The following is a 26,758-nucleotide window of genomic DNA, read 5'->3' on the forward strand; positions in this document are numbered from 1 at the left end:
GGAGTCATATTTATCTGAACAGATCAGACATTTGATTTGTTCTCTAATTAGTGAGCGACTGAAATGATCACAGCCCAGTGCTGAAGGAGTTTTATGGAGATACTCATGATGAGCTACTTGGCTAACACACAGAGAGAGAGAGAGAGAGAGAGAGAGAGTGTGTGTGTGTTGCCAGGTGCTCCTTATTTGTTCCTGGTGCCAGTGATTTACAGACTGAACATGTTCTTCCCCTTACACTCTGTGTTGTCTCTCCCTGTCTGACCTGAAATCAATAAATCACAGAGCTACAGCAGGGAAAAGAACAAAAGCTGTGAAGGACAAAAAAGTTACAATTTATAAAAAATGTCAGGATATTAGAAGAACAAAAGAATAATTAGCATGTAATAAATTGATATTATGATGTAATAAAAGTAAATAAGAATGGTGTTTCTAATGAGTTCTCTGTGAAAGTCTGTTTATCCACTTGAATAAAACCTTTTATCAGGTCATAATAACAGTAAAGATTTTAATTATAATTCTGTATTCCTGCAAACTCCACATGGTTCTATCAGCCCAGTGTCTGCGTCATTACATTTCACTAATAATACAAATTTAATGTGGAGAAATATGAAGAAAAAAAACTCAACACATCCCAAAACAGGGGTGGACAGGAACGAAGTCCATTTACTGGAGTTCCGAATTTAAGGAAGTTTTTCGTATCTATACTTTACTCGAGTGTTAACTTTTTTGGAAAATTATGACTTTTACTCCACTACATTTGAAGGACAAATATTGGACTCTTGACTCGAGGACATTTTTCTGAAGGTTCCTGTTACTTGTTACTCTGAAAAATAGCTTTCATATCAGCAGATGAATTTTCATTTCTTTTCTAAAACGCGAGGCCATACGCTGTGTTCGTGACAGGAGAAAACCAATCACAGTAAACTCCGCCTCTGATCAAGTTCAAAGTGCTTGCTGCAGTTTTTTGAACAGGGGTGGGTTTCCTGAAAGCCTCTTTCGGCCAAGAGTGTCTTTAATTACCTCCTAAGATCCACCGTCAAGCTAACGTGGTTTTCCTAAACAACATCATTGCGCAAGTAGTCCTTTAGTTTGCTCGGAATTTACGAGAGACCCAGACCACTCGCTCAAAACAAAGAGCGTCTCACTCACAGCTGAATCCACAGACTGCGCTGCGCCTCTGAGGGACTCTCACAGTCAACGGGGGAAACTGGTGTTGAATCTGCTGCTGGTGTTCAATTATTTTTCTTGTAATTTGCAAGTACATCGAGTTAATTATTAAATAAATATATGAAAAACATTCTGAATATATTTCAGCATGTTATGGAATGATGTACGGATATCGTAATGTCACATTGATATCGGCACATTTTAATCAGATTTAACTCCATTAGGCGAGTGATTATCTCATTTAGTGTCATGAATGAGACACATTTCTGCACCTCTAATGGGCCTTTTCCACGACCCTTTTTCAGCTCACTTCAGCTCAACACGGCTCGCGTTTCGACTACCTCAGAACATCACTTCAGCCTTACTCAGCACCCAAAACTCGCACGGTTTTGCAGTGGGGCTGAAGTGAGCTCAACCGAGCCCAGTGGGGCTAGGGGCATGAGGAGACAATCCCCTGTGCACTGATTGGTGAGGAGGAGTGTCCTCATATGCCCACACACGCCCCGCGAGCACGCTGGGATCTTTAACCACCATCTGTAAACACCGTAAACCCGGAAGAAGAAGAATTATGACAAAGAAGCCTTATGCGCCTCGCCTCATCTATACGCTCTTGCCAGTATCTGTTGGCGTTGTCGGTGACAACAAGCCACAGCACCAAGACCAGCAACACTAACGACTCCATGTCCTCCATGTTTATTGTTTACTATCCGGGTCGTGAGACTACCACTTAAAAGGTCACTGATGTCACTGTTTGCGCCGCCCGAACAACATCACGTGACGTCCACCCACTTTCGCTAACTCCACCCAATGTGTCCACCCACTTCCAGCCAGCACGGTTGTAGTCGAAATGCAACCCCAACAGCCCCACTCAGCTCCACTCAGCACCGCACGGCTCAGCCCAACTCAGCCACGTTGGTAGTGGAAAAGCCCCATAACTCTCTGTCTGTCTGTCTGTCTGTCTCTCTCTCTCTCTCTCTCTGTGTGTGTGTGTGTGTGTGTGTGTGTGTGTGTGTGTGTGTGTGTGTGTGTGTGTGTGTGTGTGTGTGTGTGTGTGTGTGTGTGTGTGTGTGTGTGTGTGAGAGAGAGGGGGTATTTGATCTGTCTCTACCTCAGGAAGTATTTCTAAAGAGGTCAATTCATCATCCTTAGGTAGAGACAGATCAAACCCCACCCCTGCAAACACATGCGAGAGCATTGCTAACTTGGCATTGTGGGTAACAGTTGAAATAATCCTGACTGTATGTTTGAGTAATAGCGAAATAAGCCGGCACGGGGAACACATTTACTTTATTATTTAGTTTATTGTTTGCTCATTCTTTCGTGTGAACATTAATTCCTTTAATTAAAAACACACTTGTAATAAAAAATATTGCCCAAAAATGTAAAATAGTTTCAATTATTAATTACCACATTATATATGGTAAAAAAACGAACATCATGTGACCTCATCGACTGGACTAAGCAACTACTAATGCCTATATCGGGGACTTGCACCGCAAAGAAGCTCTTCGTAATGTTGCTCTTATCACTTCTTCTTAGGGGTGAGTTCGGGAAAACCACGTACAGAGACAACGTTCGTTGCTTCAGAGAGCCTTAACTTGCTCTTTAGCCCTAAAGGGCAACGTTATCAGGAAACCTGCCCCTGTTCAGTTTGAACTTGGTGGTGGTGATGATGGTAATGATGACTACAGCAGATAAAAATGATGGTTCCTCACCAGAGCATCCAGGGCCAGATCTGAAATCCATTTTTGAGATTTTTGAAATGAAGAAAGATTTGTATTGTTTTTGCTCTGTTTACCACAAACAAACGTCATCACTGTTACACAAATTTCCCGTCCAACCTGAGAAAGCATGGTGAGGGATGTAAACATTAGTTGGCAGGGTGGGGGTGTTAAAAAAATAAAAACAACAATGCGTACCTTTTGTCGATTCAATTGTTTTCTATCAGCATTTCTACAGGCTTTGTATCATATTCTACATGCTTTTTATTCTACAGGTTCTACAAGCAAGTCACTGCATTCAGTAGGTTGTTTCTGAGTCATTAGATTCTGTAAATGCATCGTGGCAACAATCCAACAACAGCTTGACATTAAAAAGGAAACAAGAAAATCATGAATCTTTAAAAGGTACTTTTGAAGACTTATGGGCCTTTTCCACTACCCTTTTTCAGCTCACTTCAGCTCACTTCAGCCCAACACGGCTCGCGTTTCGACTACCTCAGAGCAGCACGACTGAGCTCACTTCAGCCTTACTCAGCACCCAAAACTCGCACGGTTTTGCAGTGGGGCTGAAGTGAGCTCAACCGAGCCCAGAAGGGCTAGGGGCGTGAGGAGACAATCCCCTGTGCACTGATTGGTGAGGAGGAGTGTCCTCACATGCCCACACACGCCCCGCGAGCACGCTGGGATCTTTAAATAACCACCATCTGTAAACACCGTAAACCCGGAACAAGAAGAATTAGAAGACGACAAACAAGCCACAGCACTAAGACCAGCAACACTAACGACTCCATGTCCTCCATGTTTATTGCTTACTATCCGGGTCGTTAGACTACCGCTTAAAAGGTCACTGATGTCACTGTTTGCGCCGCCTAACGACATCACGTGACGTCCACCCACTTTTGCTAACTCCACCCAATGTGTCCACCCACTTCCAGCCAGCACGGTTCAGCGCGGTTGTAGTCGAAATACAACCCCAACAGCCCCACTCAGCTCGACTCAGCCCAACTCAGCACCGCACGGCTCAGCCCAACTCAGCCACGTTGGTAGTGGAAAAGACCCATAAAACTGCACATGAAGCAATTTTTTTTGACGTACTTCAATAAACATGCCCTGGTGAAAATCTTTCAAAGATCTTCAAGGATCTGTAAAATTCTTTGTGAGGGTCTTTGAGGATCCTGCTGAGAAGATCAACAAAGATTCTCAAAAACTTTTCAAGTATCTTTCAAATTCTTGCCAAGATCATCAAGGATCTTCAATTTTCTAAGATCTTTGTAAGATCCTTGTTGAATCCTTGAGGATCTTGCAGGATCCTTGCAAAGATCTTTGCGGGGATCATTATGAGGATCTTTGTAGGATCCTTAAAAGATCTTTGTCAAATCCCTGAGGATCTTTTCAAATGATTTTGCAAAGAAAGATCTTTGAAGATCTTTCTAAGATCCTTATCTTTCAGGATCTTTGGCAGGTCTTTGACAATCCTCATGGATCCTTAAAGATCCTGTGAGTTTTTTCACCAGGGTACTGTTGAAACACACAACTGCAAAGTTTGAGATGACAGGATCTGTAAAATATCAATATATGATAATGAAAAAGGGGTGGGAAGGTCGTGTAGTGGTTAGCACTGTTGCCTCACAGCAAGAAGGTTCTCAGTTCGAGCCCAGTGGCTGACAGGGGCCTTCCTCTGTGGAGTTTGCATGTTCTCCCCGTGTCCCCAGGTTCCCTCCGGGTGTTCCGGTTTCCCCCACAGTCCAAAGACATGCAGGTTAGGTTAATTGGTGGCTCTAAATTGACCGTAGGTGTGAATGTGAGTGTGAATGGTTGTTTGTCTCTGTGTCAGCCCTGCAATGATCTGGCGACTTGTTCAGGGTGTACCCCGCCTGTCGCCCATACTCAGCTGGGACAGGCTCCAGCTTGCCTGCGACCCTGTAGAACAGGATAAGCGGCTACAGATAATGGATGGATGGATAATGGAAAAGGCAAACCTCCCAACCTCGAGTGCAAAGATTATGTTAAATATCTTGGAACCTTAATCGAGAGTAATCTTACCTTTAAATACCATATTGAACATATAACTGTTAAGATAAGTAAAACTGTAGGAATGACTGCTAAACTCAGGCACTTTGTACCTTTTAAGACACTACGTCAAATTTATCAGTTTCTGATCTTTCCATACATATCTTATGCTGTTACAGTGCGGGACCTTGCCAGTAAATGTAACTTAAATTAGATTTTGATCCTACAAAAACATGCCTTGCGCTTCATGTCTTTTGCAAAAAGAAATGAGCACGCGGTGCCACTTTTTGTTGATGCTGATATTTTGCCTGTAAAATTCCTATACTGTGAATTCATATGCTGCCAAACGCATGACATTCGAAATGGGTTGCCCCAACCAACATATTAAATCTTTTTATTGATACCAGCAGCATCCATTCATACAGTACTCGGGCTTCGACTTCCAAGAACTTTAACAAAAAAAATCTAGACCAGAAGTGCAACATAATGCATTTTCTAGAGCAGAAGTAAGGGTATGGAATGACTTACCAGGGTTATTAAGAGAGCTTCCAAAACAACAAAACTGCATACTGCCCTGATCGATAATCTTCTTAAATATGACAATTATACTCAAGGGCATCAGAAGCATTTTTAATGTCGGGGGGACACACTGGTGGGGGGGTCTGGGGATCGTCCCCCAGAACATTTTTAATTAATTAGATGCCATTTCCTGCGTTCTGGTGTATTTTTAACAGGTTGTTAAAGACCTAATTTTACCTACAAAAGTCACTTAATTCAATGACTCTTTTAGAGACTCAACAATAAGTCCTCATTCAACCAGTCCATATATTCATCAGCCTGTTTTTAAACCCACTGCTCTGCCTAAGATAATGAGATGAATGTGACAATTTATCACCAACAATGACTTTATGGGTGCATTTTACTTTTTATTTTGTGTTTCCTTTTTTATTTAGTTTTAGATGTAACACAACATGCCACTGTGCCAAGCAATAGTGACACTCAACTGTATGTTTAAAAATAAGAATATTCATAATTTCGCACAATGAACAGGCATGACATGGCATCATGCAAACTTCATAACACAAAATCACACTGTGTCAAGCAACGGTGACACATAAAAAATAACTTCACACAATGAACAGGTGCAATTTTGTCAACCTACATGCAATGGTGGTACTACAGTAACATTTACAGATTAATATAACAAATAGATTTATAGATATAACTCCTTCTTACATTGGTGCCACCACAATTTCTACGACTTCATAACTTTTATCCCCCTTTCCTTCACAATCCACCTGGAATAACATCCATCTCTCTCCATCGCTTTCCTTTCTACTATTCCTTCCCCATACACTGATTTCCCATCTTACTTTCCTGAAAACTGGCAAAGACCAGACAAAACAGGGAATCAATAAATATCATCAGAGCAGACTTGACCTCATTCTTGGCATTACAGTAAGGCAGGCCTACTGGGTTTGAATTAAATGATTGCTAACATTAAGCTAGCTGATACATCTCCTAACATTGACTAGCCAGCTAACTGCACTAACATTTCCATTGGGACAAAAAACCCTGTCCTGTGGGGAAATTTTGACTGACTTTCCGCTTCTTTGTAAAGAATGTCCTTATGTCCATTGTGTCTGGGGAGGAGCAAATACTGCAAACAATTCATCATCAACCAAGAATACCCCATTAGGCTAAGCTTATTTCATTGTTTAGTTGAACATTAATTTAACGTGGCCTAGGGTTAATTTTGAGGGCATATAACAAAAGAATAAGGTTTTAGCAAAAGCTAATCATTGTGAGGTGGCAATGGGGCTGACGTCACCTCCTCCACTCTCGAGCAGCTGCACCAAAATGTCTCCGCTCGCGCTGAGATTCACTCGCGCGCGGTGAGCTGTTGTAGGGAACGCCCAGAAAACCCGGAGTGGATTTTCAGTGCTCTTTGTATTCTCTTATCGATCAAGTGGAATGGATTCTTTCACGAAGCAATAGAAACGGCGCTGGGTGAACTAATATTTTATGTAAATGTGGGGGCGTCCAAACGAAGAATTATGAAATGTGAAGGGGACACGCCCCCATCACATTCAATGGTGGCGACGCCCATGATACTGATATCTCTCAAATCAGTGCAGCTCTAAAGAATCACAGATTTTGATTTTTTTCTCTTTCTACCTTGATAAATGGTGCTTTTATAGTTATGTTTATCTTTTCGACGAATTAATTACTTTTTCTTCCTGTCCAGCTGTAACAATTTCTTTCCAAGTTCTTTAAATTATTATTATCATCAGTTTCTTTTCTCTTCGTATTCTTTTTTTCCCTTTCCTGATTTATGATAATTTATTTAATATTTAATATGACTGATCCACCTCGATTAGCATGACGACTTGCGGATCAGTCCAATATTGTAACACAAACAGCTCTGCAGACGACACACAATTTATAGTTTTGCTTTTCCTTTCTTTCAAGGAATCATTTTATTCAAATAACGGAATTTAAAGCTTCAATTTTTTGAAGAGGGCAGTTAGTTTGTGTCTCAGGTGCAGTTTGTGTGATTAGTTACAGTGTTGTAGTAAATTTCACAGTGATTTCAGACACATTGCAGTCGGATCAAGTCCCGTTTTGTGCTGCAGCTTCTTACATACGTCCATCTGACCCAAAGACTCTGTGACAAATCATCAGTGTGCAGTGAAAAGAAACAATCTTCCTCCTCAGGACACTGATGATGAACCTAAAACCTCTGCTTCAGTCTCACTATTAGACAATGTGTCTAACTGAGGAGCAGGTCATGTGACTCTCAGAGAGATGATCTTACCCCAGTGTCTCCAGTTTACAGTGAGGATTCTCCAGTACACCACAGAGATGCTTCACTCCTGATTCTCCCAGATTATTATTACACAGATCCAGTTCTCTCAGGTGTGAGGGATTTGATCTCAGAGCTGAACTCAGAGCAGCACAGCCTTCATCTGAGACACCACAACCACACAACCTGCAGAGACACAATGACACACACTTCATCAACAGATTTTCATCTTGGTGTAATAGTGGTTGTGAAGATGATGTCTCTCATGTTGAACTGTCTCTATTCTCTTCACCAATCACAAGCTATTATTAATAATGACTCAAACATTACCACTGTTACTGACATTAAGTTTACTCGAGGTGCAAATGATTCAGCAAAAAGTCAATAATTTAAAGGTTTAAGTGAAGAGTCAGGTTTTGTAGAATTTATCTCTGCTTGACTGGATTTTTAATGATCACATATTTAATTGTAAATAGATTTAATTATTTCTTTAAAGTAACAGTGATTCTGAGGTGAAATGATTACTTCATGACTAATATATTTGTTCTGCATGTTTTACATCCATCCATCAATCCATCCATCCATTATCTGTAGCTGCTTATCCTGTACAGGGTCACACGCAAGCTGGAGCCTATCCCAGCTGACTATGGGTGAGAGGTGGGGTTCACCCTGGACAAGTCACCAGATCATTGCAGGGCTGACACACAGTGACAAACAACCATTCACACTCACATTCAAACCTACGGTCAATTTAGAGACACCAATTATCCAAAGCTGCATGTCTTTGGACTGTGGGGGAAACTGGAGCACCCGGAGGAAACCCACACAGACACAGGGGAGAACATGCAAACTCCGCACAAAAAGGCCCTCATCAGCCACTGCGTTCGAACCCAGAACCTTCTTGCTGTGAGGCCTGCATGTTTATTTTTACAGAAAATTTTAATTGATAAACAACACTGTATACAACTATTAACTGCTGCTTTAGTGAGTTATTGTGACTCTCAGAGAGATGATCTTACCTCAGTGTCTCCACTTTACAGTGAGGATTCTCCAGTACAGCACAGAGACGCTTCACTCCTGAGTCTTCTAGTTTATTCCCAGACAGATCCAGTGTCTTCACAGTCAGATGCAGTTCTCTCAGACTGGAGGTTTCGGAGTTGAGCACTGAGACCAGAGCTTCAGCGCTTCTCCCTTTAATTGTATCACAACTGATCCTGAAGGAAATAAAATAATACATAATAAACTCACACAAATGATCAAACAGGTCCTCAAATCTTTCACTGCACCATTTCATTTTCATAAATAACAAAAGTACAAACTCCGAGTCGACAATGCACTGAAATGCTGTAACAGTAATTCACAGTTCGAGCTGTTCGGATTTGAGTTTTCTGCTGCACACGTCATCACTGACACATGGGATAAACACGCAACATCAAATCTGATCACCAAATCGGGAAATAAGAGTCTGATCTAAAATATTTACAAGAGGAGAAAGGAAAAGAGTTTCAAAAGTCAGGTTTAGATGAAGCAGGCAGAGTTCGAGGCAGTGTCATATTTATCTGAACAGATTAGACATTTGATTTGTTCTCTAATTAGTGAGCGACTGAAATGATCACAGCCCAGTGCTGAAGCAGTTTTATGGAGATACTCATGATGAGCTACTTGGCTAACTGTGTGTGTGTGTTGCCAGGTGCTCCTTGCAGACATCCCAACCTGCAGAAACTCATTTCAGGGAGGTGTCGTGACGCATGACTTTTTTCCGCATCGAGAGGGGGGTCACCATAGACATCCTATTACGTAGACGGAGCATCCAATGTAAATTCTAAAAGCGCTGACGAGACGCGGGGCCACCATCTTGGAGTGGTGATACGCTGCACTCAGTGTAATGCGCTGGCTCGCATTTTTTTGTCATACACAGCAGCACACACACACACACACACACACACACACACACAAACACATCATTAACCTTATCATTTTAATGGCTAAATATCACATAGGTAAATTCCTGGGCAGCAAGCCATCATTCTGTGCCTTTTAGAATGAAATGAGCCAATATGTGTATTCTATACTGTGTTCCCCCAATTTGAAAGCTAATAGGACTATCAATGCTTGCGCTGAACTCTGTATATATTTTTAACTTGCCTGTAAATCTGTAACCCCCTGATAGCAATAGCAATTACAATTTTATTAATGTGCTTATTTGTAATTACTAGTAATGACATTGACATTGATCTTTTTTGTTACTGTGTAATGTACTGCCAATTGATTTTTCTTTAATAATAATAATAATAATAATAATAAAAATTTTGTCATACATGTAGCTATGATAAAGGATAGCGGCGGGGTTGTTATTCATAGTTGGCTTCACGTTAATAGAATATCCTGATATTAAGTGAACAGACGTCGGAGATTGTTGAAGTTGAGGAAACGGTGATTAATATCCTACAAAAAATGTGTGAATACTAAATACATTAGATATAAACAGCTTTACGTTTTTCTATCGGCTACAACCACCAATCTGTTGCAATGGATAGGGTAAATTCACGTAAAGTGGGAGACTTAAAATGTGGTTTTAACAATCTAAAGCCATTATAATGATTCAAATGTGTGTATGTTTTCGTTAAATAGATTGTTAAGAACATATCAAAGGGGAAATTAATCTAGTCAGTGAATTTATAAGAGCCTTTTACATCCTTCAACACAATCTGACACCCCCTTCAGCAAAGCTGATGTATTCAGGTTGAGTGGGGCACTTTGTTTGGTATGTAGGACAATGTGCGATGACCATATATTGACCACAAACATTTTTTTTTTGTTTTAAAGCATATCAAAACATTTATTTATAACAAATTAATGTCAAACATACAACCCCGATTCCAAAAAAGTTGGGACAAAGTACAAATTGTAAATAAAAACAGAATGCAATGATGTGGAAGCTTCAAAATTCCATATTTTATTCAGAATAGAACATAGATGACATATCAAATGTTTAAACTGAGAAAATGTATCATTTAAAGAGAAAAATTAGGTGATTTTAAATTTCATGACAACACCACATCTCAAAAAAGTTGGGACAAGGCCGTGTTTACCACTGTGAGACATCCCCTTTTCTCTTTACAACAGTCTGTAAACGTCTGGGGACTGAGAAGACAAGTTGCTCAAGTTTAGGGATAGGAATGTTAACCCATTCTTGTCTAATGTAGGATTCTAGTTGCTCAACTGTCTTAGGTCTTTTTTGCCATATCTTCCGTTTTATGATGCGCCAAATGTTTTCTATGAGTGAAAGATCTGGACTGCAGGCTGGCCTGTTCAGTACCCGGACCCTTCTTCTACGTAGCCATGATGCTGTAATTGATGCAGTATGTGGTTTGGCATTGTCATGTTGGAAAATGCAAGGTCTTCCCTGAAAGAGACGTCGTCTGGATGGGAGCATATGTTGCTCTAGAACCTGGATATACCTTTCAGCATTGACGGTGTCTTTCCAGATGTGTAAGCTGCCCATGCTACACGCACTAATGCAACCCCATACCATCAGAGATGCAGACTTCTGAACTGAGCGCTGATAACAACTTGGGTCGTCCTTCTCCTCTTTAGTCCGAATGACACAGCGTCCCTGATTTCCATAAAGAACTTCAAATTTTGATTCGTCTGACCACAGAACAGTTTTCCACTTTGCCACAGTCCATTTTAAATGAGCCTTGGCCCAGAGAAGACGTCTGCGCTTCTGGATCATGTTTAGATACGGCTTCTTCTTTGAACTATAGAGTTTTAGCTGGCGACAGCGGATGGCACGGTGAATTATGTTCACAGATAATGTTCTCTGGAAATATTCCTGAGCCCATTTTGTGATTTCCAATACAGAAGCATGCCTGTATGTGATGCAGTGCCGTCTAAGGGCCCGAAGATCACGGGCACCCAGTATGGTTTTCCGGCCTTGACCCTTACGCACAGAGATTCTTCCAGATTCTCTGAATCTTTTGATGAGATTATGCACTGTAGATGATGATATGTTCAAACTCTTTGCAATTTTACACTGTCAAACTCCTTTCTGATATTGCGCCACTATTTGTCGGCGCAAAATTAGGGGGATTGGTGATCCTCTTCCCATCTTTACTTCTGAGAGCCGCTGCCACTCCAAGATGCTCTTTTTATACCCAGTCATGTTAATGACTGTGGCAGCGGGGGCGTGGTCAAGCACCAGTCTGTGACAGGAGGGCGGAGTCAGGGAAGGTAAGTGACAGAATCACTTCACCTGAGATCAATTAACCTGTTTGTGTGTCTTCCCAGCAACCACGCCCTATATAAGGAGAGAGAGAACAGAGGAAGGGGGCTCTCTCTGGCACCAGATGACTTGTGTGTGTGTGTGTCTGGGAGTATGTGTGCTTAACCTGAAAAGGGAACACAATAAATAGTTTTTTTTGAACTCAGTTCTGTCCTGCCGTACTTCTGTGCTCCACCCCCCTGCTCTGACCTCTACAGTGGTGCCGAAACCCGGGAACTGGAGCACAGCAGCCCCATGGAGTCCTCCCCGTTTGCTGAACTGGTCCACGCCCTTGCCACGGCCCAGCAAAGCCAGCACCAGGCGCTACTCACCCTCCGAAAGGAGCAAGAAGAGCGGTTCGAGGCCCTGGTGTTGGCCCAACAAGAAGATCGACAGGCGTTCCGGCACCTCCTCGCGTCGGCGGGGTCCATCAGCGCTCCTGCCGCGGGCCCGTCTCCCCTCACTGTCACCAAGATGGGCCCGCAGGATGACCCCGAGGCGTTCATCACGCTCTTTGAGCAAGTCGCCGAAGCCTCGGGGTGGCCGATGGAGCAGCGCGCGGCGCGCCTCCTCCCCCTGCTCACGGGAGAAGCAGAGCTGGCCGCGCTACAGCTCCCCGCCGACCGCCGGCTGGCCTACGCGGACCTCCGCCGGGCCGTCCTCCAGCGCGTGGGGCGCACTCCAGAACAGCAGCGCCAGCGCTTCCGCGCGCTGCGCTTGGAGGAAGTCGGCCGGCCGTTCGCGTTTGGCCAGCAGCTCCGGGACGCCTGCTGGCAGTGGCTGAGGGCCAACAACCGCGACGCCGAAGGAATCCTCGACCAGGTGGCGCTGGAACAGTTCGTCGCTCGCTTACCAGCAGGAACGGCGGAGTGGGTCCGGTGCCACCGCCCGGCGTCGTTGGATCAAGCAGTCGAGCTGGCGGAGGACCATTTGGCGGCTGTCCCGGCGGCAGGACAGCAGATGACATCATCTCCTCTCTCCTCTTCTCTCTCTCTCTCTCCCCCTCCTCCTGTGTCCCGTCCTCGCCCCATTCCCCCACCGCGGAGGCGGGGGCCGGCTCCTCCCCAGCCGGCCCGGCGCACCCGCGGTGCCCTCCCGTTTCTCCCTTCTGTGTCTGTCTCTCCCCCACCTCAGGTGAGTGAGACCCAGATCACCGGTGCAGAGGGAAAGCCCGGGCCGGTTTGCTGGCACTGCGGGGAGCCGGATCACCTTCAACAGCAGTGCACAGCAATGGAAGTGGGCGCGGTGGTTCGGATCCCCGACGCGCCAGAGGCCGCCCTCGATCGGGCCGGAGCGTATCGCATACCGGTGAGTATCCAAGGGGCTACATATCAGGCGTTGGTGGATTCTGGTTGTAATCAGACCTCAATTCGCTAAAGCCTGGTTCAAAACGAGGCATTGGGGGGAGCACAAGAGGTGAAGGTTTTGTGTGTGCACGGGGATGTTCACCGCTACCCTTTGGTGTCGGTCCACATTATTTTCAGAGGGGAAAAATTTATAGTGAAGGCGGCGGTTAATCCCCGCCTTACCCACTCTTTAATTTTGGGGACGGATTGGCCGGGATTTCGGGGTTTAATGACGCGCCTAGTAGAGAGTGGGTCCTGCCAGTTGACAGGGGGAGGTCCCGGTGTCGCTTTGGCGGGAGCAGCTGTCGCAGAGCCGTCTACGTCATCTCCGCGTCAGAGCGAGGAGCCGCTGGCTCCTCCTCTCTCTATTGGGGAATCCCTCGCGGATTTCCCATTAGAGCAGTCGCGAGACGAGACTCTGCGACATGCGTTTGACCAAGTGAGAGTAATCGATGGTCAAACGCTCCCGCCGAACGCCACCCTGTCCTTCCCTTACTTCGCGATTTTGAAGGATAGATTATACCGAGTGACGCAGGACACTCAAACTAAAGAGCGAGTCACGCAGCTTTTGATTCCAAAGAGCCACCGGGAATTGGTATTCCAGGCGGCTCACTTTAATCCCATGGCTGGACACTTGGGGCAGGATAAAACACTAGCCCGAATAATGGCCCGATTCTATTGGCCGGGGATTCGCGGCGATGTCCGTAGGTGGTGTACGGCATGCCGCGAATGCCAGTTAGTAAATCCAGCGGCCATTCCAAAAGCGCCTTTGCGCCCCCTACCGTTAATCGAGACCCCGTTTGAGAGAATTGGGATGGATCTCGTCTGGCCATTAGATCGGTCAGCACGAGGGTACCGCTTTATATTAGTTCTGGTGGACTATGCAACGCGATACCCGGAAGCAGTGCCTCTGCGCAATATCTCAGCACGCAGTATTGCAGAGGCACTCTTCCGCGTCATCTCCCGAGTTGGAATCCCGAAAGAGATTCTGACTGACCAAGGCACTACGTTTATGTCACGAACACTGCGCGAACTGTATGGGTAATTGGGGGTAAAGCCGATCCGCACCAGCGTATATCACCCACAAACGGACGGTTTAGTGGAACGGTTCAACCGCACCCTCAAAAATATTATTAAGAAATTTGTAAGTGAGGACGCACGTAATTGGGACAAGTGGCTCGAACCCTTGCTGTTCTCAGTGCGAGAGGTCCCCCAAGCCTCCACGGGGTTCTCCCCATTCGAATTATTATATGGGCGTAAGCCGCGTGGCATCTTGGATGTGCTGCGGGAAAATTGGGAGGAGGGACCTTCACAAAGTAAGAACGAAATTCAGTACGTTATGGACCTGCGCGCAAAACTCCACACGCTCACCCACCTAACTCAGGAGAATTTGCGGCAGGCCCAGGAACGGCAAGCCCGCCTGTACAACAAGGGTACGCGCCTTAGAGAGTTCACACCGGGAGACAAAGTACTCGTACTGTTGCCCACGTCGAGCTCCAAATTGATCGCCAAGTGGCAAGGGCCCTTTGAGGTCACACGGCGAGTCGGGGACGTCGACTATGAGGTGAGGCGAACAGACAGGGGTGGGGCGCTACAGATCTACCACCTCAATCTGCTAAAACTCTGGAACGAGGAGGTCCCCGTGGCGTTGGTGTCGGCAGTTCCGGAGAAGGCGGAGCTGGGGCCGGAGGTTCAAAAAGGGACATTGGCATCACGTACCTCTCCGGTTCCCTGTGGAGACCACCTCTCCCCGACCCAACTCACGGAGGTCGCCCAGTTGCAGGCCGAGTTTTCGGATGTGTTCTCGCCCCTGCCCGGTCGCACTAACCTCATAGAACACCACATAGAGACGCCCCCGGGGGTGGTAGTGCGTAGCTGCCCTTACAGGCTACCCGAACACAAAAAAAAGGTGGTTCGGGAGGAACTTCAGGCCATGCTCGAAATGGGCATCGTCGAGGAGTCCCACAGCGACTGGAGCAGCCCGGTGGTCTTGGTTCCCAAGGCCGACGGCTCGGTCCGGTTCTGTGTGGACTATAGAAAAGTCAACGCGGTGTCTAAATTCGACACGTACCCAATGCCTCGTATTGATGAGCTGCTCGATCGACTAGGCACGGCTCGCTTTTACTCGACACTGGATTTGACGAAGGGATATTGGCAGATCCCCTTGACTCCATTATCCCGGGAGAAAACGGCCTTTTCCACACCGTTCGGCTTACACCAGTTCGTCACACTTCCATTTGGGCTGTTTGGGGCGCCCGCTACGTTTCAGCGGCTGATGGACAGGGTCCTCCGGCCCCACGCCACCTATGCGGCCGCGTACTTGGACGATATTATCATTTATAGTAATGACTGGCAGCGGCACCTGCAACACCTGAGGGCTGTCCTTAGGTCGCTGAGGCGGGCGGGACTCACTGCCAACCCAAAGAAGTGTGCAATTGGGCAGGTGGAAGTACGGTATCTGGGCTTCCACTTGGGCAACGGGCAGGTGCGTCCCCAAATTAATAAGACAGCAGCGATTGCGGCCTGCCCGAGGCCCAAGACCAAAAAGGGGGTGAGACAGTTCCTGGGGCTGGCTGGCTATTATCGTAGGTTTATACCTAATTATTCGGACGTCACCAGCCCGCTGACTGACCTCACTAAAAAGGGGGCGCCAGATCCGGTCCAGTGGACGGAGCAGTGTCAGCGGGCTTTCTCTGAAGTAAAGGCTGCACTGTGTGGGGGGCCACTTTTACACTCCCCTGACTTCTCTCTCCCTTTTACGTTACAGACGGATGCGTCGGACAGAGGGCTGGGGGCCGTTTTGTCCCAGCAGGTGGAGGGGGAGGACCGCCCGGTCCTGTACATCAGTCGGAAGCTGTCAGTGCGTGAGGGGCGCTACAGCACGATTGAGAAGGAGTGCCTGGCGATCAAGTGGGCGGTCCTCGCCCTCCGTTACTACCTGCTGGGGCGCCCTTTCACCCTCTGTTCGGACCACGCGCCCCTCCAGTGGCTCCACCGCATGAAGGATGCCAACGCGCGGATCACCCATTGGTATCTGGCACTCCAACCCTTCAACTTCAAGGTGGTCCACAGGCCGGGGGCGCAGATGGTCGTGGCGGACTTCCTCTCCCGTCAAGGGGGGGGGGAGTCGGCTGCAGGCCGGACGGGCGCCCGGCCTGAGTCGGGCGGTGGGGGTATGTGGCAGCGGGGGCGTGGTCAAGCGCCGGTCTGTGACAGGAGGGCGGAGTCAGGGAAGGTAAGTGACAGAATCACTTCACCTGAGATCAATTAACCCGTTTGTGTGTCTTCCCAGCAACCACGCCCTATATAAGGAGAGAGAGAACAGAGGAAGGGGGCTCTCTCCGGCACCAGATGACTTGTGTGTGTGTGTCTGGGAGTATGTGTGCTTAACCTGAAAAGGGAACACAATAAATAGTTTTTTTTGAACTCAGTTCTGTCCTGCCGTACTTCTGTGCTCCACCCCCCTGCTCTGACCTCTACAATGACCTATTGCCAATTGACCTAATGAGTTGCAATTTGGTCCTCCAGCTGTTCCTTTTTTGTACCTTTAACTTTTCCAGCCTCTTATTGCCCCTGTCCCAACTTTTTTGAGATGTGTTGCTGTCATGAAATTTCAAATGAGCCAATATTTGGCATGAAATTTCAAAATGTCTCACTTTCGACATTTGATATGTTGTCTATGTTCTATTGTGAATACAATATCAGTTTTTGAGATTTGTCAATTATTGCATTCCGTTTTTATTTACAATTTGTACTTTGTCCCAACTTTTTTGGAATCGGGGTTGTAAAAAATATAATGTAGTAAATGAATAAACTAGTAAATAAATAAAAAAGGTAGTATATGAATAAACATTTAATAACAATATATATAATATTAGCATACAACATTAAAACATGACTCGTGAAACCACTTATCACACTTACAGCAGGCCACCCATTCCTCCATTGCCTTTCGGTCACTTGCATCCCCCATACACCCCCTTGCAGACAGTATAATAATAATAGGATGTCTATGATCTCGCGCTTATCTCACCACTCCAAGATGGCGACCGTATTTCTCGCGTCAGAACAGCCAACTCTCTGTCTACGTAATAATAGGATGTCTATGGGGATCACGACACCTCCCTGAAATGAGTTTGGATGTCTGTAGGCCAATCAGGATGCTCTTTATCGGCATGCGCTACATGAACAGGCACATGCGCAGTCTCCCTCGCGCACTCCGTCATATGTGCGATGCAGACATTAATGTTTCGCGTGCACGCTCTTGCTCGCTTGCTCTAGATTCCAGGAGATATTCTCCAATTTGCGGGCATCAGGAAGCTGCTGTCAATATGCGGGAGACTCCCGGAACTTCCGGGACACTTGAGATGTCTGTCCTTATTTGTTCCTGGTGCCAGCGATTTACTGACTGGACATGTTCTTCCCCTTACACTCTGTGTGTTGTCTCTCCCTGTCTGACCTGAAATCAATAAATCACAGAGCTACAGCCAGGGATGAGAATTTTCCGCTGATCGGCAGATTTCCGACTTTTTCAGACCAAAATGATCGTTTTTGAGCGTGCGCGCGCAACATTAAGGTCTGCATCACGCATCTTAGAATGTGCGCGCGCGAGAGAGACTGTGTTGCTTGTTCATGTAGCGCATGCCAGACAAAGAGCATCCTGATTGGGTTACTCAGCAAAATAAGCCAATCAGCTTTCAGTGTGGGCAGGCTTTTATCTCTTTTCTCGAGGACCAGAGTTTTCAGCTGAGTCAGTGCAGCCTACAGGATCGGCATGGCAGAGAGAGCGCGCGCGCCCCAAAAAAACCAAAGCACAAAACCCACTTCAGCTCAGATTACACACAAGAATCTCCCTGTCTAATAATAATCTCCCTGCCTAATAATCTCCCTGTCTAATAATAATATCCCTGTCTAATAATAATCTCCCTGTCTAATAATAATATCCCTGTCTAATAATCTCCCTGTCTAATAATCTCCCTGTCTAATAATAATATCCCTGTCTAATAATAATCTCCCTGTCTAATAATAAAGAAAATAAATAAATAAAAAAATAGCCAAAAATCATTAGCCCCTGGAACCCCTGGGCCCCGCCCCCCTGGGCCATGGGCCCCGCCCCCCTGGGCCATGGGCCCCGCCCTGGTTTTTTCAGACTTTTTAAATATTTTTCATTCTCATCCCTGTACAGCAGGGAAAAGAACAAAAGCTGTGAAGGACAAAAAAGTTACAATTTATAAAAGATGTCAGGATATTAGAAGAACAAAAGAATAATTAGCATGTAATAAATTGATATGATGTAATAAAAGTAAATAAGAATGGTGTTTCTAATGAGTTCTCTGTGAAAGTCTGTTTTTCCACTTGAATAAAACCTTTTATCAGGTCATAATAACAGTAAAGATTTTAATTATAATTCTTTATTACTGCAAACTTTACACGGTTCTATTGGCCCAGTGTCTGCGTCATTACATTTCACTAATAACACAAAGTTAATGTGGAGAAATATGAAGAAAAAAAGATTTTCAAATTAAATACAGTGAAGGTTTTACACAGAAAAAAAATCTGCATGTTTATTGGACACTGGAGCCTGTAATAGAGGTGTAATTTGTAAATATAGAAAATAAACTACAAGTAAAAGTTGTGTTTGATTATTTGCATTAATTTTTGGAAATGTGTTGTTTGTAAGTCTAGTTAGTTGGCTGTCGCTTCCACCTTCAGCTCACAGCTTCAATACTTCTTGGGACAAAATGACATCCTTCAACACATAAATGTTTTTCTCCTTCAATGACATCAACTGGTTTCCACATGTTTAATCGCTACCCTTCAGTATTATTCAATTCTACATGCAACTGTTATCCCCTAATTTATCTACTGATCTATTTGTATCAGTGGCGGCTGGTAGTCTTTCAAACAGGGGAGGCTGGTCGGTTACGATATTTCCAGATTTTAAAAGAAAAAAGAAAAAACACATCAATTTTGCCCAAACTCTTGCCTCTGATCTCGTTGATTGTTGGCAGGGTCACAAACTGTGAAATAACAGGTTCTTTTGGCCCATTAGCCTACTGTCCAATATACATGATGGTGGTGTTGGGGGGGTATATTTTAACATTTTATATTTTAAAATTGTGGCATGTTGTTTAAAAATTGATCATTATTGAAAGTAGGGCTGGGCGATATGGAGAAAAAAAATCTCAATATATTTTTGCTATATCTCGATATACGATATACATCTTAATATCTATGCAGGAAAAACAACTCCCAAAAAACAGACACACCAAATTCAGCAAGGTGTTTTTTTTTATTGAAGTGCAAACAGGTAGGCAGCCAAATGCCTAGAGGTAGACAGGTACTAGTAACAAAGTGCTTGTGCACCATTTTTAACATGAATTATCAAACCAAGGAAGTAGTATATTGCCTTATTTTAATTACAAACATAAAACCTGAGGGTAGGCAGTTCTTATAAAGTGCGTCTTAAACATTTAAGATAAAAAAAAAAAACTCATTTCATAAATAATAATCTGACTTATAGAAATAATACATATTGCCTTCCTTTTCCTTAAAAACAAAACTCAAACTTATCTCACTGCATTAACTCTTTTGTAGTAGTCAGTAACAAATACATAGCCAAAAACTGTACCTGTTGTGTAACATTTTTACATTTGAAGATTTTGAGCAAGGAATACCAATCTGTCTACTGTGTCAGGCTTAAGTGCAGCCCTCTGACAAGTAACTATATTTCCACTGCAGCTGAAGATCCTTTCAGAAGGACTGCTAGTGGCAGGCACACAGAGGTATGATACTTTTTTGCGAGGCTGCTCAGTGCTGGATAAGCAACCTCATGTTCCCGCCACCATTGTAGTGGATCTGCCTCACTGTCCATGTCCTTTGCTATGTGAAATGCAACCGATTCCATTATGCTGGCCCACCTTGCACTCGTTTTTTCGTATGGTACACCCCGGGGTAAAGCAGTGTGGAGTGTTGTCTGCTGTGGAGTCTTGGTAGAGGTGGTGGGTTTGGGCGCGACCCGCAGCCTGGCACACTCCTCGTACAAAAATTTGTGGCGTACCTGTAAATGGTTGAACAGGTTCGTGGTGCTCGACGCTTTGGTTGCCACCAATTTCTTGCATTCCCGGCAGTAGACCTCTTTCTGTTGTTCGTCCGACGGTTTAAAACCAAAATATCTCCATATAATGGAGCCATTTGTCCTTTTTTTTGGTACGAGTTCTGCCGCCTCCGGGCTTTCTGTGGGCGCCGCCATGTTGAATGAGTTAACACGCTGCCTACATGTGAGGGGAGGGGGTACAAACGCAAGAAGGAGGCGGGGCGGGCAGCACCATAGCACAGTGAAGGAAATTAAGCACAGTGGCGAAATCATATTAATTTAGAGCATTATCTCGATATATACGATATGCCAAAATCTTTTTCGTGTTCATAAAACATATCGATATATCGCAAATCTCGATATATCACCCACCCCTAATTGAAAGCAGCTCTTTGTCAGGAACCTCAGCAGTAACAGCAGAGTGTTCTGGAATAGGCACAAGCACTGACCTTGGGGAGCCAAACATAGAGCTGGGTACCACACATTTCATTCAATGACACTTTCCCTATATTTTACTTATTTTGACTGAGAAATGTTTTATTGACAATTTTGATAACCCTTCACTTTTAATCCAGGTCTGTAGTGTGAAATGTTCTCGGCTGTGTTTTTGTTTAAAAATGTTTTCCAAATTGTAGCGGTGTTTAATTCATATCCAGAAAAATATATATTCCAATATAATATACTCAGCATAAACATTTTAAATAGATTCTATATTTTTGGTCCATCCATGACATATTACTAAAGTAGCCTATTTACTGTTGTTGATGTGGGTCACTTGCTGTTAGCCAATTCACTTTCTTGTACCAGGAGAGCTGAAAGGAACGAGTATTATGACCTACCTTTTTCACCAAGTCAATCTGAGGCGTTGGTCTACCCTGCTCTTTAATTTTAATTTTTTCCTCGAAAGGAAGACTGGCAAATGGCTTCGCCAAAATTAAATCAGCAATGCTTGGCATCCGTGCGCAGCTTTCTTGCTAGCTGACTAGCCCCCTCAAGTTCAGTCACTCAAATAAACGAAATTTCTGGAACTAAGATAACAAACTTGACAACACTATATTTACACTTTATTTACAATGAAAATATATACAAACTAAAAAAGCTGGTAGAAACCGTATGTAATGAATGAAATCGAAATGTAAGCTGATCTCTTACAATACACCACACCACTTGGGAATCCGCATGGGACTGAACTGAAATTCACCGCTGCCTGTCTATAGTTGAAATGAGCTGTCAATCAAAGAAAATATCCGGCCGCTTTCACCAATCACCAGTCTCCTCGCGGAAAGCTTTGCCATGTCCCTCCCACTGTGAGGCTGGGAGTCAGTGGGCGGGCATTTTCGCAGTATTTGTCCAATAACCGTCTTGCATTTTGAGATTGAAAAGCGCATAGCTCCCAAATGCCATTGAAGTCCACTGAGGCTGGGCTGCATCGCGTTGTCACGAGGGGGAAAAGCTCACGCACACATTAGGCGAACTGGGGAAAGTTATAACGGAATGATTTCGCACTGTAGTTGGGTTGAGCACATATATTTCTATGATTCTGGATCTGAAATAGCAATGTTATAAGGTCGGCTATAACATAAGCCTAGCGCAATTCATCCTACACGATGTTCCTCATTTTTAGAGGAGGCTGAGCCTCCCTCGTTGTCTTAGAGCAATCGCCCATAATTTGTATGAATACACTCTGGATCACCTGAAACTCAAAACATCCCAAAACAGGGGTGGATAGGAACGAAGTCCATTTACTGGAGTTCTGAATTTAAGGAAGTTTTTCGTATCTATACTTTACTCGAGTGTTAATTTTTTAGAAAATTATGACTTTTACTCCACTACATTTGAAGGACAAATATTGGACTCTTGACTCCAGGACATTTCTCTGAAGGTTCCTGTTACTCATTACTCTGAAACATAGCTTTCATATCAGCAGATGAATTTTCATTTCTTTTCTAAAATGCGAGGCACAGGAGAAAACCAGGAGAAAACCAATCACAGTAAACTCCGCCTACGATCAAGTTCAAAGTGCTTGCTGCAGTTTTTTGAACAGGGGTGGGTTTCCTGAAAGCCTCTTATCAATAAAAATTCAATTTTGTATCACTGCTATGCAGATGATACCCAAATTTATTTTGCTCTATCACCAAATGATTATGCCCCCCTTGAATGTCTCTACCAGTGTATCGATCAAATCAATAGCTGGATGTCACAAAATTTTCTTCAGCTGAACACAGATAAAACAGAAGTAATTCTATTTGGAAAAAAAGATGAAAGACTCAGGATTACCACTATTCTTGACACAAAAGGGATTAAAACTAAAGAAATGGTTAAAAATCTTGGTGTTTTCATTGACAGCGAGCTAAACTTTGACAGTCACATGAAAGCAATCACTAAAACGGCATTTTATCACCTAAAAAACATTTCTAAACTAAGAGGACTTATGTCAAAACATGATCTGGAAAAACTAATACATGCCTTCATCTCTAGTAGGGTTGATTACTGCAATGGCCTTTTCACAGGCCTGCCAAAAAAGACCATCAAACGACTTCAGCTGGTTCAAAATGCAGCGGCTAGGGTTCTAACACGAACAAAAAGAACAGAGCACATTACTCCAATTCTAAGGTCCCTTCACTGGCTTCCAGTAAGCTACAGAATTGACTTTAAAGTATTGCTGCTGGTGTACAAATCTCTAAATGGTACAGGGCCCAATTACCTCTCTGATATGTTGCAGCGGCCTAACCCAATCAGATCTACCAGATCGCAACAGAAAAATTTATTATTAAAACCTGTTGTTAAAACAAAGTGTGGTGAAGCAGCTTTTAGCTACTATGCAGTACAGCTATGGAACCAACTGCCAGAGGACATTAAAAATGCTCCAGCTGTTGGCAGCTTCAAATCTAGGTTAAAGACCAAGCTGTTTTCAGATGCTTTCTGTTGAATAATTAATATTTTTTTTACATTTTTTATAATCTTTACTTTCTCTGCATGTTTTAAATTTACTTTAACTTTATTCTATTTTATTCTGCTAGTTTTTTTTTGTTTTTTTTTCTTCTTTCTTTCTTTTTCTCCTTTTTCTCTTTCTTTTTGGCATTTTAATATTTTATTTCTACTATTGTTTAATTCTTATTATTTTCTTTTAATTCTTTTAATTAATTATTTTAGAATAAAGATAAAATTATTTTATGTAATTTTATTTCTCTATTGTTTACTGTTTTTGTTTTTACTTCTGTAAAGCACATTGAACTGCCATTGTGTATGAAATGTGCTATACAAATAAACTTGCCTTGCCTTGCCTTTCAGCCAAGAGTGTCTTTAATTACCTCCTAAGATCCACCGTCAAGCTAACGTGGTTTTCCTAAACAACATCATTGCACAAGTAGTCCTTTAGTTTGCTCGGAATTTACGAGAGACCCGGACCACTCGCTCAAAACAAAGAGCGTCTCACTCACAGCTGAATCCACAGACTGCACTGCGCCTCTGAGGGACTCTCACAGTCAACGGGGGAAACTGGTGTTGAATCTGCTGCTGGTGTTCAATTATTTTTCTTGTAATTTGCAAGTACATCGAGTTAATTATTAAATAAATATATGAAAAACATTCTGAATATATATTTCAATGTGTTATGGAATGACGTATGGATATCATAATGTCACGCTGATATCTGTGCAGATTCTCAGTCATCCAGGTCATAGTAAACTGTGGGTGTTAAAAGAGAGCAACTGGATTTGCTTAAAGATTCCTGAAGATGTTTCACCTCTCATCCGAAAGGCTTCTTCAGTTCTGTCTGACTAGTAGGGAGTATCAGGTATTTATCCTCTCATGGATGAAAAGCTCATCTAAGGTGTCATTGAGTCATTCTGTTGGTGTGGGGCACTGAGGGCTGGTTGTGAACGGCCTCGTGAGTCATTAGGGGATCAATGGATCGCCCGTTAGGGTGATCAATGGAATGCTGATTGTTAGGTTTTATTATTATGTAAGGATAAATAATTGTAAGTATTTATTCTTGACCAAGAAGGCAGTAATTTATTTGTGACAAAATTGTAAGGATTTAGTCTGTTCAGTTAAAAATGACCTTCTGGTCAGCTAGACATTGTTCCATTTCTGTCGTAAGGCTGTGTTCTATCTTAGGAACAGGCTGTGGGTAAGCAATGGCCTTTGATATCATAAGAACATTGATATCATATCATATCATCAGAACATTTTGTTTATTTTGATATGAAATTTGTATTATTGATCAGAAATGTGTCTGAACAGACCAAGGTTTCACTACAGTCTGAAACACACATAGCTGATGTCATAGTATCCTTTATTATTTTGGACTATTGCATATACTATGGCAGTGATTTAGATTTAATTGTTAGATCTAAGATGCATTTAGTGATTTAAGTTAGTTTTATAGTTTTAAGTGAGTTTTATAATTACAGAATATAATTTAGGATGGTTAAGACTTTATGAGTTTATTCTTTTTTGTTTACTTCCTTATAACATATCTTTGTTTACTACATATTGCTGAATCAAGATGTAATTTGCTGACTTAGCACAAGACACACATTCATGTGTTAAGAATTATGATTTTAATATTTTAGCTTTTAGCTTTTAGATTCTTTAAAACTATTCCTGTTTAAATTAATTTCTGATGTATTTGACCTTTTTTGACTAAGACTATATTATCTGTGTTTAAAAATTCCATCACCATCTTAAGTACATAGTGCCCTGACCTGAAGGGGTGCACGTAAGCAATGACCTTTAAAATCTGTTTGTACCTTGCTATCATGTCATATCATCAGAAATATGTCATTATGTTATGATTTACACACACGCAAATAGACACAGATATCAAAATTATGTCATTTATACACAGATAACACTCACATATAATAACCCTCTGTATTCTTGTCTAATTGGGGAACTTGCGAATAAAGATGTGAACTACATTGGGGTTCCTGTCTTTCTTTGCGACTAACCCCCAGACGTCTGGGTGGTACGAGGGCGGTGGTCCCGAGAAGTAATTTGATCGTTTGGACTGGGTGTGAACCTAACACTGATTCTCTCTGTTCTCCTGTGAGACACTTGAGGCCCTGTCCACACGGCAACGAACTCAGGTGAATCTGATAAAATTGTTTATCGTTTCGGCCCGGCGTCCACACAGCACCAGCGTTTGGGGTGTCCCAAAACGCAATCTTTTGAGAACGGGTTCCAGAGTGAAAAAATCTGGCAAGGGCGCCGTTGCGAAGTCGTCTGGATGAGTAGAACGGATTTGTTTACGATGATGTCACAACCACATGACTAGAACAAGCAGCACTCTTGCGCGCATCATTCGTAACAGAAATTGAAATTGTTTACACATTAACCTGACTGACCTGCCAGACAGACAATTTACACCTGCTTTGATGAACAGAAAGTACAGCCTTCTATACAAAGCAACAATTACCTGACTATAATGGAGGCAGAGGGGAAAAGCGTCAGAAGACCCTTCAGACTGTTTTGTATGAACCACTGCATTGCATTCACTTTTGTATACAGCTTTTCTTTTAAATAAACAAGTAACTGAAACATTTCTTGAATTCCTTTTTTTAGTGGATAAGACTGCTTTTCAAAATGTTCACACACAATATAAAAAGTTATATAAATTATATAAAAATGCTTTTCAAAATGTTCACACAATAAGAAAATTAAGTTATATAAAACTATGCACACTAATAAAACTAATTTGTACACACAGAAGGCACGATCTCCTCGCGTAGTCGCAGCCATCTTCTTCTTGTTGTTGTTTTACCTGCGCTCTTAAAGGGCCAGCGCAGAATTTCCCCACCACTACACACTTCTTCTATTGCTCTGGTGTCTTCGATGGGACCGTCTTACAGCGCACGTAGAGGTGTGGCATGTGTATTGCATCGTTTTCAGCAAGCGTTGCGTTGCCGTATGAACCTGATATTTTACTGATCCGTTGCCCATGTGGACGCAATATTAAAAAAAAAAAAAAAAATCTCGTTGCCGTTGTCGTGTGGATGTAGCCTGAAAACAGCTGGGTTTTGGTGTGCATTCAGTCATAGTTAATAGAGGGGATGGTTAGGAAACCCGGCAAACTTCAAAGGACCGTCCTACTGTTTTGTATTTGAGGTTGAACTGTACCGTGACGTCATCACGAGAGTGCACACTTTAACCCGGCAACAACAAACATAGCGGACGGATCTGACGACGACTTCTTGTTTGGGAATGATTTTGATGCTATCTTAGATATTTTATTGAAAAATGAAGAAATAGAGGAGCACTTTACGACCTCAGTTGATGATGTGAGTATGAAATTTTGTGAATTTGCGCGAAAGTTGAACCGCGCAACTGCCCAGACTAAACTCA

General features: G+C 43.3%; 1 protein-coding gene across 16 annotated transcripts in view; it reads right to left on the reverse strand.

Moving 5' to 3' along the window:
- LOC132892138 (NACHT, LRR and PYD domains-containing protein 12-like) overlaps window positions 1-26,758 on the reverse strand; it is a 445,190-nt gene that overhangs the window by 54,338 nt on the left and 364,094 nt on the right. For 15 of the 16 annotated variants that reach the window (XM_060930602.1, XM_060930582.1, XM_060930556.1 and 12 more), the window contains 2 exons: window positions 8,724-8,918; window positions 7,717-7,890 (listed from right to left, as the gene is read on the reverse strand). In XM_060930602.1, the coding sequence (XP_060786585.1) occupies window positions 7,717-7,890; window positions 8,724-8,918 (369 nt within the window). The remainder of the gene's footprint in view (window positions 1-7,716; window positions 7,891-8,723; window positions 8,919-26,758) is intronic. The other variant, XM_060930560.1, reaches the window with a different exon arrangement.

Source organism: Neoarius graeffei, chromosome 1 (assembly GCF_027579695.1).
Source record: "Neoarius graeffei isolate fNeoGra1 chromosome 1, fNeoGra1.pri, whole genome shotgun sequence".
In the NCBI taxonomy this organism is placed as follows: Eukaryota; Metazoa; Chordata; class Actinopteri; order Siluriformes; family Ariidae; genus Neoarius; species Neoarius graeffei.